Source organism: Solea senegalensis, linkage group LG8 (genome assembly GCF_019176455.1).
Source record: "Solea senegalensis isolate Sse05_10M linkage group LG8, IFAPA_SoseM_1, whole genome shotgun sequence".
Classification (NCBI taxonomy): domain Eukaryota; kingdom Metazoa; phylum Chordata; class Actinopteri; order Pleuronectiformes; family Soleidae; genus Solea; species Solea senegalensis.
In genome coordinates this window covers 19,478,195-19,494,494 of record NC_058028.1, presented here as the reverse complement: position 1 = coordinate 19,494,494, position 16,300 = coordinate 19,478,195, and the positions used below count along the sequence as shown (strand labels likewise).

The window sequence follows — 16,300 nt, the reverse complement described above, 5'->3', positions numbered from 1 at the left end:
AGGGTAATTTAGGCCAAGAAATATTCATAATTCGTTGATGAATGATTAATAGCGCACAACAAATATCTTGTCAAACCAAACACAGGTGCAGGTGAGTCTTTCCCCTAAGGTTTACCTATTATTTGTCTACTCTCCCTGTGTCTCTCTCTTACTGTCTCTTGCACCAATCAAAATGTGATATTTCTTTTTGTAAGTAGTGGTTGCTCTCTGTTTGACTCCCGTCTCTGGTAGAAGTGTTTCATTTCACTAATGCAGAGGTGAAACCAGCTCCATTTAAAAAGAGTCGGGCTGAATACCCAAGGGGCCATGGGAATAATCAAAACACTGCCAGAGTCGGCGTGGAATACAAACTGCAGTTAGGAACAAAGGAAATGGAAATCAATGCCAGCATATGCAGATTTTTTTGACAACCCAACATGCAAATGATCTTTTGGGATTTTGCCCTCTGTTGCCTCTGCTTGGTTAAAATAACAACTCCGATGGGGAATTGAAACTTCAGTATGATGGAGGAAAGGGCACAGCATTACACCTACTTAGTTTTGAGTGAAGGTGTTCCAAAATAATCAATAAAGAATGTACTGCATTTGCGAGCGAGGCTGAATGCCTAAGGCATGGTCATATATATATAAGTGCACACCAACCATCCCCAGGAATTAATTTAAAGCTAGACATTGTTTTATTTAAAAGTTGCACATTATGTTTTATGCACAGTTGAATTTGTCAGTTTGCCGACACTTGAGGAGCTTGAGGAAAATCTCCATCTTATGGGCGTCTTTCTTGAAGCAGCTGAGCAGGGTATAGTCTCTCATAACAGATTCCAACATATCTGGTAGGACATCGTATTGGAGTAGATCTTGTTCGTTGTATGTTGTAGTCAACGTTCCTTCATCCAGCATCTGCGTGGCAACATTAGGAAACATTAGAAACATTATGGATAAAAACACACTGTGTATTGCCTTGACAAGAGAATGATATTATAACTCAGCTGGAAATATAAACCTGACAATTGAATCCATAGTGATCTGACCCACCTTTCTTATAAGGACGACCACGCCTTGCTCCAGACTGACCAGTTTCTCGGACACCCACTTAGTCTTGTTGAGCAGCACGTCTGGCGCGTTATCGTAGCGATCTAGTGTGGTCTGCAGGTAGACCAAAGGCTCGATCCACGACTGGACCAGCATCAGCACAGATTGCAGCAACCATTTATCCTGCGATGCAAAAAGTGGGGACTCTAAATAACAAGTAGTGAATGTGAGTGTGTGCAGTTGTTTGTCTCTGTGTGTTGTTCCCGTAGGTGTCGGCACGTAAAAAAGAAGAGAATGAAGATATTTCTCAACTCAGGGGAAACTGAGGTTGAGAAGCAGCATTGAGAACTTACTAACAGCATGGGTTTTAATCAATGGCAAATCAGCCATTTACATTACGTTACAAAAGTATTTGGAAATACCGTGAGTGAAGCAGTTGAGTCCACTGAAATTGCCCTAAATGGAAAAGACTTTAAACCAGGAGGAAATGACCAACACGCCGTACAAATGGCCATCAAACTGCAGAGCAGGCGATATTTTAACATAAGTGGCAGAGGATAAATGATGTATAAAGAAGAGCTTTGCCGTATATGCAGTTTGAAAGATCACATCTACTATTAATGTGATGACATAACTTCCTACAAGCAGTTGCATTATTACCAGAATGAGTCCTTGAATGGATTGCCTTTGGTATCGTTTCTGCACATGGCCTTTGCTAGCGGAAGGAGCGTTATTGTGCCACATTGACCAAATTACAGTTCACATCAGCCAAATCAACCTTCACTGGCCTTTGGCTCCATTTAGTTCCCAGCATACTGATCGAGTCGACCTTTAGCCAAAATGGCCACACGCTGCAGGACGAAAGCCATACCCTCACACAGGCACAGACAAGAATGCTGTGTGAAATTATAAAGAGACATTCAGGATTTCTATGATATTTTATGAGCTTATATTGTAATTAATGCTTGCACACTTGGCACCAGTACAGGACAGATGTGAGTGCTGACATTTATCTACCAACAGTACCATAAAGCATGGACACATACAAATGCGCATGCACAAAACATATTAAAAGTCTTTAAACGCACACGCTGAATGAATAAGCAAACATCTGTCACTCTTGCCAAATAAACAAGCAACTTGTGGTGATCAGTGACCTTACACTTACAGATATTTGTTGAATTTCACTCTTGGAGCTAGGGATGGGTAAGGCCTTGGTGATGCATGCGTAGCCGACCGTGTTTCTCTGAAGCCGCAGTGGGAAGGGAACAAACAGCTCCTCCTAGAATCCATACAAAGTTGTTAGTGCACAGCAGAAAACAGGTCAATCATACAAACGTGTGCAGACACGCTGCATGTATTTGTGGTTTGTGGTTTTATATTCCAAATGAAGACTTTAAAGCTCACAAATGGCACTGTATGTTGAAATTGTTTCACTCTATTCCTAATCTCTTACAGAACAGGTGACCCACACTGTGCACTCTAGTGGATTTCTCCAACGGATTTTAAAAAACGCTGAAGTTTAAAATGACAAAAAACAAAACAAAAACACCCACACACACTAAAGGATAGGTCAGGAAAACTGTGACATAAGCCTCACTGGCGTTAGCGACTGGAGACGTGTCAGAGGCGGCACATTTGTTTTCCAACTTGTTCTCATCCATTGACCCCACGCAGCATCTTTTCAGTAACAAGCTCGACATCATCCCTTTACAAAGACAATTTTGGATTTGGAGTTGGAGAGCGAAAGGGCTTTCACAGGCTGCAAAACCTGTGCTCTCGCTGCTGCAGTGTACCATTATTGCATACTCCACAGTGAGTCTGCTTCTTCAATAAAACATCTCTTTCTCAGAAGTGATGTAGAAGATTACTTTGAAGTCTGGCAGTGAGGTGATGATTATGTCAGAATCGAAAGCAAACAGCACACAAAATCTCACCGAAAGTGTTTGTGTTTTTGGTTCGGCAAATGCTATTGACAAAAGAAAAATACCCATAACCAAGCAGAAAGGGAGCCAGTGAATCCCGCTGCTTGCTCATGGCCAAAAACCGAAAATAAAAATGTCCCGTGTATGTAAAGGGTTCCCTGTGAATTACAGCTATCCACAATTATACTTTGTGTTTATATATATATATATATATATATATATATATATATATATATATATATATATATATATATATATATATATATATATATAGATAGTATATAAAGTTATGTGTATATATAGTTATTCTTTAATTGTCCTGTAATCATTGTGATGAGTGAGTCAGTTCCCCCTGCAGCTATTTTGTATTATTCAGGCCTGCAGATGCAATATGCTGTGTTCCCTACACCACACTAGGTGTCGGTCAACGTTACTCACAAACAAAGAACATGATTCTTCTGAGATGCGGGAGATGAGCTCAGCGTGCTGGATGATTCGGTCCAGAAGTTTTTCTTGGGAGATGAAGGGACAGCGAGACATGTTGCCCTGCTCATCCCTACAGTCTAGTGGGATGCTTACAGCAAGCAAATAGGGCCATAGCAAGACAGCCCATACACCACTCTGTTTGACTAAAGACAAACACATGATAAATGATGCAGTATGAGGGCAAATTAATACATCATCTTTATATTCTATTGCACAAATATCCTATAACTGGACAATCACAAAACACAAGTGCAATTACTTTGTCTGGTGTGTGTGTGTGTGAATCATTACCTGCCGTCATCATGTGCGTTCTGTCAGGAGTCTTCAAGTCCTTCTTGACTATCTGTCATGTTGACTTCTTTTATAATGCCCAGCCACACCATGAATAAAGGTCAGTTTGGTCATGCATAGGCTCTAGTAAGAAAGATACACGTCCTCCCATTTCTTGTCTCATACATAAAACCAACATGGGAAGTCCTGTGTAACGAGTTGTGTTGGACCAAGCGTGTTTGTTAATATAAAATGTTGGAGAGAGAGATGAAAGTTTTGTTTTGACAGTATGTAATGTCGATGTGGTGGATGTTTGGAAAAGACGGTATGTAACTGGAACTGAGTGAATGAGAGAGTCAGAAATCACTGGGAACCAAGAAAAAAAGCTTTTATCTGCTTCTCTCATAGGTGAAATCCAACTGAAACATTGTCATTTTAAACAGCGATTGTAAAATAGTCATTGTTTATGGTGAATCACAATTATACAAATACTAGTAATATAGAAAAATAGAAATACCTGGAATAAATGAAGTGAGTTAGACATGTTTAAGGATACGTTCAAGACGACTCAAAGGTGTTGCGTTACCACAGTTGACGTCAGGGAGACGATACCTATTCACACGTCTTGAGGACACCTGGAGCCTTTCACCACATAAGTCAACCTGTTGCATAAGGAAGTTTGTCATTTTTGCTTTCCCCGCACTCCTCAACCTTTTCCCACTCCACTTCTATGACAAGTAAGCATCTTCTTAAGGTGCACGCACACTTCTCTGGAACAGGATTTCCTATGTTAAATCCAGTTACTGTAAATGTGCACAAAAAATAGAGAAATTGATGAATTCTCTGACCCCCAAGTGAAAGCAGTCGTCATGTGATTAGAAACTAGGAATGTACAAAATTATAATCTTTCATTATTGGGAAAGTAAACATGAGGGTTGCTGGGCTGCTGGTGCCAATCCCAGCTGCCATAGGGTGAAAGGCAGGTTAAACCCTGGGCAGGTCACCAGTCCATCACAGAGCCGACATAGGGATGAACAACCATTCACTCACTCACTAACTCACTCATTTACAGGCTTATAGTGTTTATTGTACATGGCGTGTGCTCACCATGCCATGTATGATATCTCAAAAATGACAAACACTGGTTGAACTGCAACAACTATATTAATATAATACACATTTTCTACTGTTGTTTGGCTAAGATCTTAACATAAAGGGAGATAAATGTTGATTTAAATGTTTAATGCAGTCATTTTCTAGTAATACAGCAAATTTAAAGCTCCAGTGTGCAACTTCAAGTTACCAACTTGGACGGCAGATTTAAAGTAAAAATGTAAATTTATGGAGTTTACATTTCTTTAAAATATATCTTCTTTTCAGATTCATATTTATGTATGCCAACAATCTGGGCAATAAGGGATGACTTTGTTGAAAATTGCAGAAAATGTTTTCAGGGAGCATCAAGTTGTTTGTTTTTTATGTTTTATGTAATGGAAAGAATGCATTTTTTTCCCCAGTGTCTAGGACTATACAAAATCAACAGTCAACAGCAAAATGGAACATTGTCACTGTATATTTGAATAGATTTTGTCCAAGGCCACATTTGGAAAATAAAGTCAAAGTTTATCATTGCAATTTTGAACAATGGTATCACATGTTTGCCTAAAAATCAAACATCCATCCATTTATTAAACCATCAGCTTCACTGCTTATCTTTTCTTTGGCAAAGATAACTTATGAAATGAACCACAATAAATAAAGATGGCGGACTTCCTGTTGGGTTTGGATCATGGTCATAATGTAATTTTTTCTTCATCCCGACCTTCTACACATTTGTACCGATTTTCGTGCATGTGCGATAATTGTGTTGTTCATGGTGAATTTGGACAGATGGCGCTGCAAGTATTGGCCCCTCCCATATTCAATTTTCGACGCACATTCCCCGAACCTTTTTCAAAAATTTTAATTTACACCAGGATTGATGCGGTCACAAAAATCTGTGAGTTTTGGGGTATGGGAAAGGTTTCAAAAATGCGATTCATTTGGGGGAATAACAATAATAACAATAGTAATAATAATAATAATCCTTCCAGTTTCAATAGGGTTCTTGCAGCCCTTGTTGCTCGAACCCTAAATAAACCATTGAGACATACCCAACTTTTTAGAATGAATGAATAAATAAATACATACTGAAAGATATACATCAGTTAGTATTTACCACAAACGCATATACAGAAGTGTTCTTCAAATATTCAGGAACAAGTAGATTTTTCCTGAAATATTTGATTGATTTCTAATAAAATAACAAATTATTTTTCAGCGCGCATAGTCCTAAATCATGCTGTGACATGTTATTTTAAAAATATTTCACTAACGAGAAAAACATGTCAACATGGTAACTTGAATAATCTTTTATAAAAGAATGTGTGACATGCCTAAATAATTTATTTAAACACTGAGATTTTGCACGATTGATGTCCTTCACTAATTGCCCCCAAGTCCCTAAGCTCATTACTAATCAGCATTGATGATTTTGTTGTTCAGCCGGTTTTTAGATTTCCAACATGCCAGACTCAAAATATATTTATATAATCCTGTTTTAATAACTGGGCAGCTCATCCTTGCAGGAGGGTTTCAAGAGTATTTTAGTAACTGGGTGTGCTTTAATTCTGACTGCATACAAACACACAAAGAGCAAGGATGTGTTTTTTTTTTTCTCGAAAATGTGTTTTCTGGGCTTCGCCGCTCTGTCAGTGACCCCTTTTCCCTTTGGCTGTTGTTTGTTTTGGGGCTTTTAATCTAAGGTCATGCTGTGACCACTGTCGAAATGCCACATATCTCAAAAGTTGGGCTGTCACCCAGACTCGGAGTGAGACCAAGTTTAACACATTTTTTTATAGAACACCTTTCACGGGCTCAACACTCACCGAGTGCCTCACAGAGTGATATACAAAAAAAAAAACCAGGGAAATCTTTAAATACCATCTTCTTGCAGGAAGCATGTGGAAGTGTATTTTATAATTTTACTGAAAAGACTTGGACTTATTGGAGTGGCACAAAACATTCCGGCCAAATGTACTTTTATCAACAATTAGTGTCACAGAGGACTCATCTACTCAAGTGTGCCTGGGAACTGTGGGGGCCTTTACATACCAGAAAATATGTAAACACTCTTTAGCAACTCTCTCCACTCTTCCTCTCTCCCATTCTCTACGTCATTTGCTCCTTCTTCTTTGCTGGTTTTTAAATTAGGGTTGTTATGAGTGGAGCCATTTTTCTTCATTTGCATAAGCCTCAAAACGCAAAAATCGTGCCGGAGCTGGGTTTTCAGTTTGGACTACTGTATAAACATGGCGGTGCAAGATGGAAACCTCTCTAATGCAAAGCCCTAGTCTAAAGTGCATATAAAGGCTTATCACAAGGCTAGTATTCCAAAGTGTTATGTTTTAATTATAAAGGAGTCTATCAGGGAAAAGGACAACACATCAATGTGTTTAAAAACAGTCGTATATAAAGGCTTCTGTATATTTCAAAGTTGCTCTCTTTACATTATATCGACATAGCAACTCTTTATTTATTCCACCAAGGTGAGATTTTGACATCACTGTTGTACCATTCTCTGTCTGTAGCGGCGTGAATTACACACACTCTGACGTAAAGAATCCACTCAATCTCAAACGGATAACATCTCTGTGGAGCATCTTTCAACGGAGCGTCTCTCTGTTGCCGGTGCTGATGCACTGAGACAGCCGAGTGTTGGCTGCTAGTGTATACTTGTGTTGTTAATGGATCATGTCGACGCACCACAGTGATGCATCGGCTCTCTGCTGGGTTCCTGGTACACACACTGATTCCCAGATTTAGGTTTTTTTTTTTAGGTAAATGCACCGCAGTTCTGCAAGTTGGCCATTTTAGGACTTGTGATAAGTCAAACATTATTTATTTTTTCTTTATTATTTATTTATTATCTGTTTTTATTTTGTTGGAACAATAAGACATAAAATCTTAGTCAATGTCACCTCGATAGCAGAGATAAAAGATTTCACCTGGATTCAGATCATGGCCTATGTGCTAAGATGTAAGCGTTGGTAGAGAATATAACCATGTTTTTGCATGCCAGATGAATTAAAATAATTAATAATGACATAAACTAGCAGATTAAGACGGCATGAGAGCTGCTGCCTGTGTTTTTGAGAGCCGTGTACCCACAAGTGCATTCAGTGAGCTCTTATCCACACTGTAGCTACAAACTGGATTGTCTGTGGTTGATGAATTATTATCATTTCATACGAACAAAATTATAAAGAAACAGCTGAATGTTTCGCCTCAGGTCTGTTTGCATTTGTTCATGAGAGAAGTGAAATGGAGAAAACGGGCAGTGTGAGCTTTTTTAATGAGAACTTTGTGATAAGAAGAGACACTCAGTTTTGTGGTGCAATATCAACAGTCCCCGGGCCGCAAAGAAAACTACACATTTGTATAATTTTATGCCTCTTTATGACTTGCAATCAGATCATTATGTGTACAGTGTGTGTGTGTCTCTATCTGCCTGACTGTGTGTGCATGGGTTTGCACAAGCACGAGTGCACTACCTGTCTTTGCTGTGAGAGAGATGGAACATGTTGCGTTTGTAAACGGCTTAAAAACATTAGTTTATTAATTACAGTGATAATTTCCGTGCATTTCCCAGATACTAGCTGTTAGTGAAAGAAGACAAAAACAACAAACCTTTTTGACCAATGTCATTGTTTTAATTTGCTGTGGAAAGAAGAAATTAAATGCACAGCCAGGATTCTAAAACAATTCAATAGATATTATATTGGAGGGAGGGGTTTATATTACGGATGCACCGAATGAAAATTGTTGGCCGAAAACCAGAAAATCAGGAAGCACTGAAAGAAATTATTATGCCATAATTGTTTTTTAATCTATTTTTGTTATGGCCGGCACTGTGTGTACTTACCTTACAAAAGTCAAGGCATTGCAATTGTATAGATTAATATTCATGCTTCAAAGAATAAATCAATTAAGAACCTATGAAAATATTGCGGAGGATCTCATCAGACATGTCGGACAACAAGGGTGCATGCCCGCCATCTGTTGCAGACAGACGAGTCTCTTTGTTTTCCTGCGCTGCACGCTTCTCCGTCTCCTCGTGGGCTCTCCGTATCCAACGCAGCCTGGATCGTTTCTCTACTTAGTTTTTTTACTTAGCTTTAGTAAGGAGTGATCTTTATGACGAGGATCGAGTACAGTCGCGATGAAGTGCAGGGGATCCGAGTAGTAAAAACGTGTTGACAGACTCCTAAGAGTTTTCACTCCGTGGTCCATCTCAACCTCTTTGTGTGGAAGACGCTTTAATGCTGCAATTAACGGAATAACCGATGCATCAGATGAGCTGATCCCTTTAGTTAACTGCTCAGAGAAAAGAAGAAGAGAGAGAATGTTTTCCATAAAGATGTGTGACATTCACTGGTGTGAAGTGAATGTTGCGGGGGGGGTTCAGAATCTGCTCCACCGCGGACTTGCGTCTTGTTGGAACCGTTTTAATGGTGTTCCAAACTGATCTTGGACAGACTCTAAGCGGGAATAGACAGGCTGCAGTTTTTGCATGTGTCATCACAACATCCTGTTCTCGAGTTTATATTGTGTATGCTTTATAAGTTTTGTCACATGTCTTTTATAGTAAAATGTACAATATTATCAGACCTGAAGGGCCGAGTCATACTTTTTTTAAGTGTCCATGTGTCATCAATTTCATCATGCACCCGTTTCTGTGTTTGTCCTCATGGATAAATCTGCTCACATCTCCAGTATGATACCGCATGGTCTGCACACACCAACTACGCACGACACCTCTCGGACAACACTGTCCAGTTGGTGGTACACTCTTGTTTTTGGTCAAAAGAGACAATGAGTAGGAAAGTTGTTTGACGTTATATGAGGACGTCCACCAGAAGCTGCACATGTCGGCGCAGAAAGAATAAAGGACTTACAAATAAGGGTGATTCCCTGGTGAGATATTGCTGATACTGGAATAGAATAAGAGAATAACACATGGAATGCAGATGCTGACCCCTTCGGCATGAGTGCATATGGTGAAATGTGAAGTATGACCTGGGCCGAATGTTCACTTTCATACTTCCCCCCTCGGTTTTCTCTGGTTTGACGGAGAACTCGTTGGCACATCAGAGGCAGCACACCGATGAATGACAGTTCTGGGTTGATTCATTAACACTCTCCCCAGGCTTAATTACCATCTCCATCTAGTAACATGCAATACTCTGTATTTTGAATGCAATCATGCCGGAGCAGCACCTGCATTGCTCCTGTATTTACAATCCCCTCCCTCTGGGGCCTCTGGTGGAGCACACCTGCATGCTAAAAAAAACAAAATAAGAAACGATATTTCCAAAAAAAAAAAAAATGTTTTTGATCTATTTATTCCTGAGTGAGATTTGGCGCCGGTGCAGGAGCTGAAAAAACCAGCTGCGGTGACGGCAGATGCATTCCTGTCATGCCATGATGCCCGGTGTCATTTTTGACAAAGTCTTTGGGATAAAGAAAGAAGGCATAAAGCTTTAAATCAAATTGGTCACACAGCCTTGCCAATCACTGTGGACAACCTATGCAGGCTCACAACCAAGGTGAAGCTGCTGTTATGTGTCACGGTGAGCAATCGCACTGTGTTCTAAAATGGAAATGAAACTGTTACACACCCACAGCTATTGAGGAAGGGATTTGCGTGGGCCGAGGTACAACTACACTCGATTGCCACTGTGGGAGAAGCTTTAGCTTTGCCCTTCTTCAAAGTGAGATTTACAAAAAGGAAATGCTTGGCAAGGTTTATTCAAACGAAGCTTCTGATGGTGGGAAGACAAAAGGTACTTCACACCATCCTCCCTGGGGCACATGTACTCCAAAGCTCCACTTCTCTGCTTCACTCCTTATTCTAAGTACATGTTCCCCCTAGAGTGCACTGTCTCCCCTGTTCAATCTTTTAAATTCATTTTTTTCTACCTACCCATAGTTTTCTCACTTGTATTCTCCGTGTACAGCCTGCCGTTTCACTTGCTCTGCGTCTGCATCTCCCTCCCCTTCTTGGTCTTGTACCTACACTCACCTTTAAGTTTCTCTCTTTTACCTCCTTGCTCTCTCCCCTCTTTCAGCTTTGTCTCTCTCTCTCTTTCTCTCTCTCTATCTGTCTCTAGCCACGTATTGACTGGCTCAGAGCGAAAACCCTCTATTAACAGAAGCCGAGGCCAGATGGCAGCTTTGAGATGGATCACATCAACTCTGAAGGTCTCTGTGGGTTCCAGACTTCTTTTTTCCCCCCCAGGCACCTGAAAAATAACTTGCACTTCACCATTTCACCTATAAACTCTGTGGAACTTGTTACTTAAATTACAAATTTCATATGAGTCCTGGGAAGATCAGAAAAAGCAAATGTACCTAAATGTAATCTTGCTGTCAATGATGTGTTGGTGATTATAAAATACTGATAAAAAAAGAGTATTTCTGACTGTTTCTAGCATATTCAGTCCAACTCTATTCAGAAATCCAAGATCATTTCCTGTAAGTTTCTCAATGCAGTGTGTTACTGTTATTTTAATATTGTTTATAGTTTTAAACACTGCATGTCTTAACTATTTTAATTCTATCTACAGCATAAATAAAGCTGGATTGGATTGGGTAATTGTCATTGGATCGTACTTATCCATACTTGAATGACTTGAATGGTGATGATTCTATTTTATTCTATTGTATTTAATTTTATGTTATGCACGAGGGCCGTGTGGTGGAAACCCAGCTGTAAACACGTGGTAATGGGTGTGACATCATAAGCCCTGTCTGAGCCTGAGAGCCAAAAAGAGGAGACGGAACATTATTCAGCACTTCTTCTAAAATCTGAGTATGAAATACTTATGTTTGGCAAGTGTGCTATTCGCTAAGAGAACTTTGATTGTAATGTTTTTTTAATTTCTCTGTTCGTTTTACATTTTCATTTAGTGTTAGTGTGTCATTTACTGTACAAACAGAGCAACTTATGTCAGCATGTAACTAACAAATGTCTGCCTGTTTCAGTCGGGAGGTGAAAGACACAGGCCCCTCTCTCAGCTGGTGGTCGTCTGGCCCTTTATACTGTAGCTGGCTCCAGGCCGGTCTGTGTGGCTGTGCCTTGGTGCACAATTCCTCATCTGATTAATCACGAATAAATGTCTATTGTACAAATGACATCTTAAGGAGCTGATTTGGCAGATTTATCTGTTTACTATTATCAAGTGATGCACCACCTCAGTCTGGGTCAGTGCTGGTGTTTGGCTGAAGCACATCAACGTGCTTTTTGGTGGTGATTTTGAGTTTGAATGAAATGAATACATTAAATATTCAAAACTCCGCTACACTTGTCAACTACCACTATTTACCGCGGCGGTGATTTCTCTCAACTCTGCTGCTTTCGGACTTCCCTTGATCTCACTTTTCAGGCTGCGCAACAAACTCACCTTGTTCTTTTGAAATTCCAAAGCAACGCCGCTCATTTTCAGCTTCTGATGCATATTCAGCGTCTCAGTGTCATTAACTCAAGGGGTTACGACTATCCAGTGGTGGGATATTCTAATCTATCAAAGCCTGATCGGGCATCCGTCGGGATTGGGTGACATACTCATGTGACTGATAAATGAGGGTCAATGTGTATGTTTCTCCCAGGAGCAGAGAAGCAGGTACAACATATCCATGGGGAAAGTAATCATGCAGTTTGTCTAATAAGGCATAGCCAGACTATACACTTTGGTCAGTTCATGAGATGAGTGTGAAATTCCCCATTAAGTAATGTGGATCTCACATTAAGTGGCCCTCCTAAGGCATAGCGTCTGCAGTAGGGATGACTAACTCCCTTAATTCAAAGTCCCTCTGAAGTTTCCTTCACCAATCAAAGACTTTGTGTGCGAGTGTCACAGTGCCCGTTTGTCCAGCCTGTGCTGTTACTGTGTGTCTGCAATCTGTGAATATCAAAAAGTGAGTGCACCAGTGCACAGAGGAGTTAAAGCTGACTGAAGCTGAGCTGGTGGCCTGCCCTCAATACCAAAACAAGCCCATCTACTGTACCTCCTGTTTTGTGAATCTCTGTGCATTTGGCTACTGGGCAAACTCCCCTCTCCTCGCTCTCTATCTTTTTGCCACGATAAGGCTTTATTCTGCCTTTTTTTCATCCTCCTCTGTCGTTTCTTTACTGCCGAGACACAAGTTCATTGTGATTCGGGAATGTAGTTCCACGGCTCAGTGGGTCCTGTTTGAAATTAGATTTGAGAGAGTGAGCATGAGCGAGAGAGAGAGAGAGAGAGAGAGACCATATCTCCCCCCGCCCCGCATCTTGATGAATAAAAGATGGTGGCACCAGCCTCTTATAAACAACAACACAGCATAATTAGTTCAGTTCTTTTATTTTAGTAACACAATATGTGACATTTCCTTTGTGTGACTGATTGCACAGTGCACATTCTGCCTGCTTTACATGTTGTGTGGGATTCCTCTTGCATATCAACAGTGCAGTGGGAATAATATTTATCATCTATGCAAATGTACACACTGACATACATTTTGTTGTCATCTCATATTCCTATAGTTTACTGTTTTGATATGATCCTTCTATACCAACAACAACAACCATTGTAGTTATGATAATTATTCACTTAATTTACATTTTTGCAGCAATTTACACCCTATTCGTGATATTTCAAATTAAGGTTCAAGTTAAGAGTTTACAGTAGTAAAAAAAATAGCAGTGTAATGAAATGAATCATGTCATCACTTGAAATACTGGTTAAAGTCAGAAGACGACTTTCACGTTTCATAGTAGTGCATTAGTTTCAAATGTTGCTTTTACACTTTGCCATTTTACACTTTTTTTCTATGTTATTTCCTGCAAATGTACCTTTAATATGTACAGAAATTGAAAGCATCTTATTTAATTGCGGGTTGTTAATTGGCCGTTTCATTTTTTGCTTGTGGTTAGTCTTCATCAGTGTTTTCTGTTCCACGTTCACACAACTGTGTCTACACTCAGTAAAAAAAAGAAAGGCAGTATAATTACAATGTGCATGTGTTTCAGTGATAGACAGCCTGATTGGCATTATAAAGACTTTGGTGAGACCGTTAAGTTATTTTGAACAGCAGAGGACGTGGGAAACAATGCTAAAACTGACTCAGGTCTGTGTCATTGCCTGTTGTCGCTCAGCAGTCTTTTGTCTGCATTGTTGAGTAATTGTTCTAATGGCATTTCTGATATCCCCGGAACACACTGATGGAGAGGCCATTTTAAGACTTGCATTGACTTTCCATTCATTTGGACGCCCTAACCAAGGCCTTATCCCTAAACTTAACCATTACCAGTTAAACTAACACTACTGGTCCTGACAAGGTCAGTGTTTATGCCAGAAATGGGTAACAAATACAAGACACACACACACGGTGCACCTTTTTAAGCTTTAGTTCCACACTGCCACCCACTCTCCATGCTTCAGAGTCCAAAGTCTTTAGCCCCAGGAACTGCCTCAGGGTCTGAGCAGTGGTGAGGGCAGGCACAGAGTATGGAGAACATATGCATATTAATGTCTGTGTGTGTTTGTCTGTTTTGGATGCTTTTCAGATACCTTCCTGCCCGTCTCACCTTTCAGCCCCGTTCTTGGCACTGTGTCATTTCCAACCTTTTTCCTGTTCTTGCTCATCAGACTCCCATGAGAACACTAAGTGGAATCAATGACTGGGTTCCCCAGCGTACGTGCTGGTCTGCCTCACACCGAGGTCCTGACATGTCACTCAGCACATGCATAATCCACCATAGTGACGTAGGGCTTGTCACCCTCAGACACCTGCCAGAGGAAAAAAAAAAAGTCAAAATGTTCCATTCAGTGAGTCAGCGTCGGATTGCAATGGTTATTCTTTGCTATAGAGCTACTTAAATGCCCCAATCACATATGTATTCCTGCTAAAACAACTGAAAGATTATGAGACTGATGATGCCAGTAAGTATGGGCAAACGGTGACGACCATTATCATTTCATATTACAGACCGGTCAGCAGTGAATGAGACTAATACAATTTCACATCCTGACATTTTACAGTCTGACAATTCTTTCTCTTTAGAGGGGGACGCACTTTACTGAGAAAGCCTAACTCCTCAGAAATATCACTATTTATACCAGTCTAGACAGCAGAGGTAGTTCTCAGAGAATGTCTCATTTCATCCCCCACAAACTGAAAGGAGAACTGAAAGATCCCATTCTTCTTTATCACAGGACAAGCCCAAAACTGAGATGCAGGGAAAAAAACTGAAAAGTAATGTGCAAAATAAAAGAGACAATGAAAGAGACATATTGATACATTGCTTGTAAACCAGCTGAAATAAAAACAAAAGGGGTAGACGGGTTCCACTCATGAAGAAGCAGGAAGCTGTTGTATTATGACAGTATGCCCAGAAAGAATGTCAGAATCAGTGGAGGTGCTTCCTGAAATGACTAAATGGTGAGCTTTCTGCTTTCTATTTCTGTGATGGGGCAGCTCTGCTGTGGAGAACACCTTCGCTTCTTGCCAATTTGAAAACAGTTCATCCACACGAGGCAGTGGGAGGTTCACAGAAATCAGTTCACATCTGTTTAGCTCCAATTTCCCCACAGTTATTGTGGGAAGTTGCATCACTCCTCTTAGTGATGCTCATTTTTATCAGGCAGTGTAGCACAATCATGGATAGCACTCCCGAAAAAAAACAAAACAAAGGACAGATGGTAGAGGCAGAGTTTTTGTTGTTGGGGTTTGATGGGAAGTTACAGTGTTGTACATCGAAGATGCAGGTGCTGTGCAATGTCCTTAATAGTGAAATAATAGTGGAAGAATAGCATTCTTGAGATTCATGAGACGCACATTAAAACTTTTCGGAGAATGTGATCAATGCACTTACATCAACTCAAGACTTGTAGGCTTTCCAGGATCAGAATAATAACCTATTTTGGCTCTGAAAACAGGCATAAAAGCTGGTGTGTCTTGGGTGTACCTATAACAGTTGTATATCTATAAATTGGATCTCAGTCCTCTTGTAGCAAGAAGAACGGAGTTCTTTCTCTGTTAAGTTTGCATGTTCTCCATATGTGTATGGGTTTTCTGCGGGTCCAAAAACATGCAGATTTGGGGATTAGGCAAACTGGACACTCTAAATTCACAATCAGTGTGAGAGTGGATGTTTTTTTTTGTCTCTATGTGGCTCTGTAATGTACTGGCGGCCTGTCCAGGGTGTATCCCACATTTCGCCCTATGACAGCTGGAATTGGTTAGAATCTGCTCCAATTCATACTAAAATGAGGGTCCACTCTTTGCATGCATACTCAATCTCATTCCAATCCAACCCATAGTGCTGATTTCTTGCCAGGATTTTTCTCTCATTCGTATGCCCTTGTATTCTGGGTGTGGGTATGACCAGACCTCCTCACATAACCTCAAGCAAACATCTGTGGGTACAATTTTCAGAGAAAGAAGAGACACTTTCTTGTGTCTCTTTTGACCAAAACAAGAGTGCAAGTGGACAAGAGTCCTTAGAAG

The 16,300-nt window shown here is 40.3% G+C and overlaps 1 protein-coding gene across 2 annotated transcripts; it reads right to left on the bottom strand.

Annotated features, from left to right (window-relative positions):
- Nucleotides 1–657: 657 nt before the first annotated feature.
- Nucleotides 658–3,759, bottom strand: smtla (somatolactin alpha). 2 transcript variants are annotated; one of them, XM_044032545.1, is made up of 5 exons: nt 3,731–3,759; nt 3,392–3,582; nt 2,197–2,310; nt 1,032–1,211; nt 658–896 (listed from the first exon to the last, which is right to left on the bottom strand). In XM_044032545.1, the coding sequence occupies exons 1-5, from the start codon at nt 3,741–3,743 to the stop codon at nt 702–704; spliced, it is 693 nt and encodes a 230-aa protein (XP_043888480.1). In that variant the 5' UTR covers nt 3,744–3,759; the 3' UTR covers nt 658–701. The 2 variants fall into 2 exon arrangements, with proteins under 2 accessions (XP_043888480.1, XP_043888479.1); XM_044032544.1 differs by lacking the exon at nt 3,731–3,759 and having other exon boundaries at nt 3,392–3,598.
- Nucleotides 3,760–16,300: the final 12,541 nt, after the last annotated feature.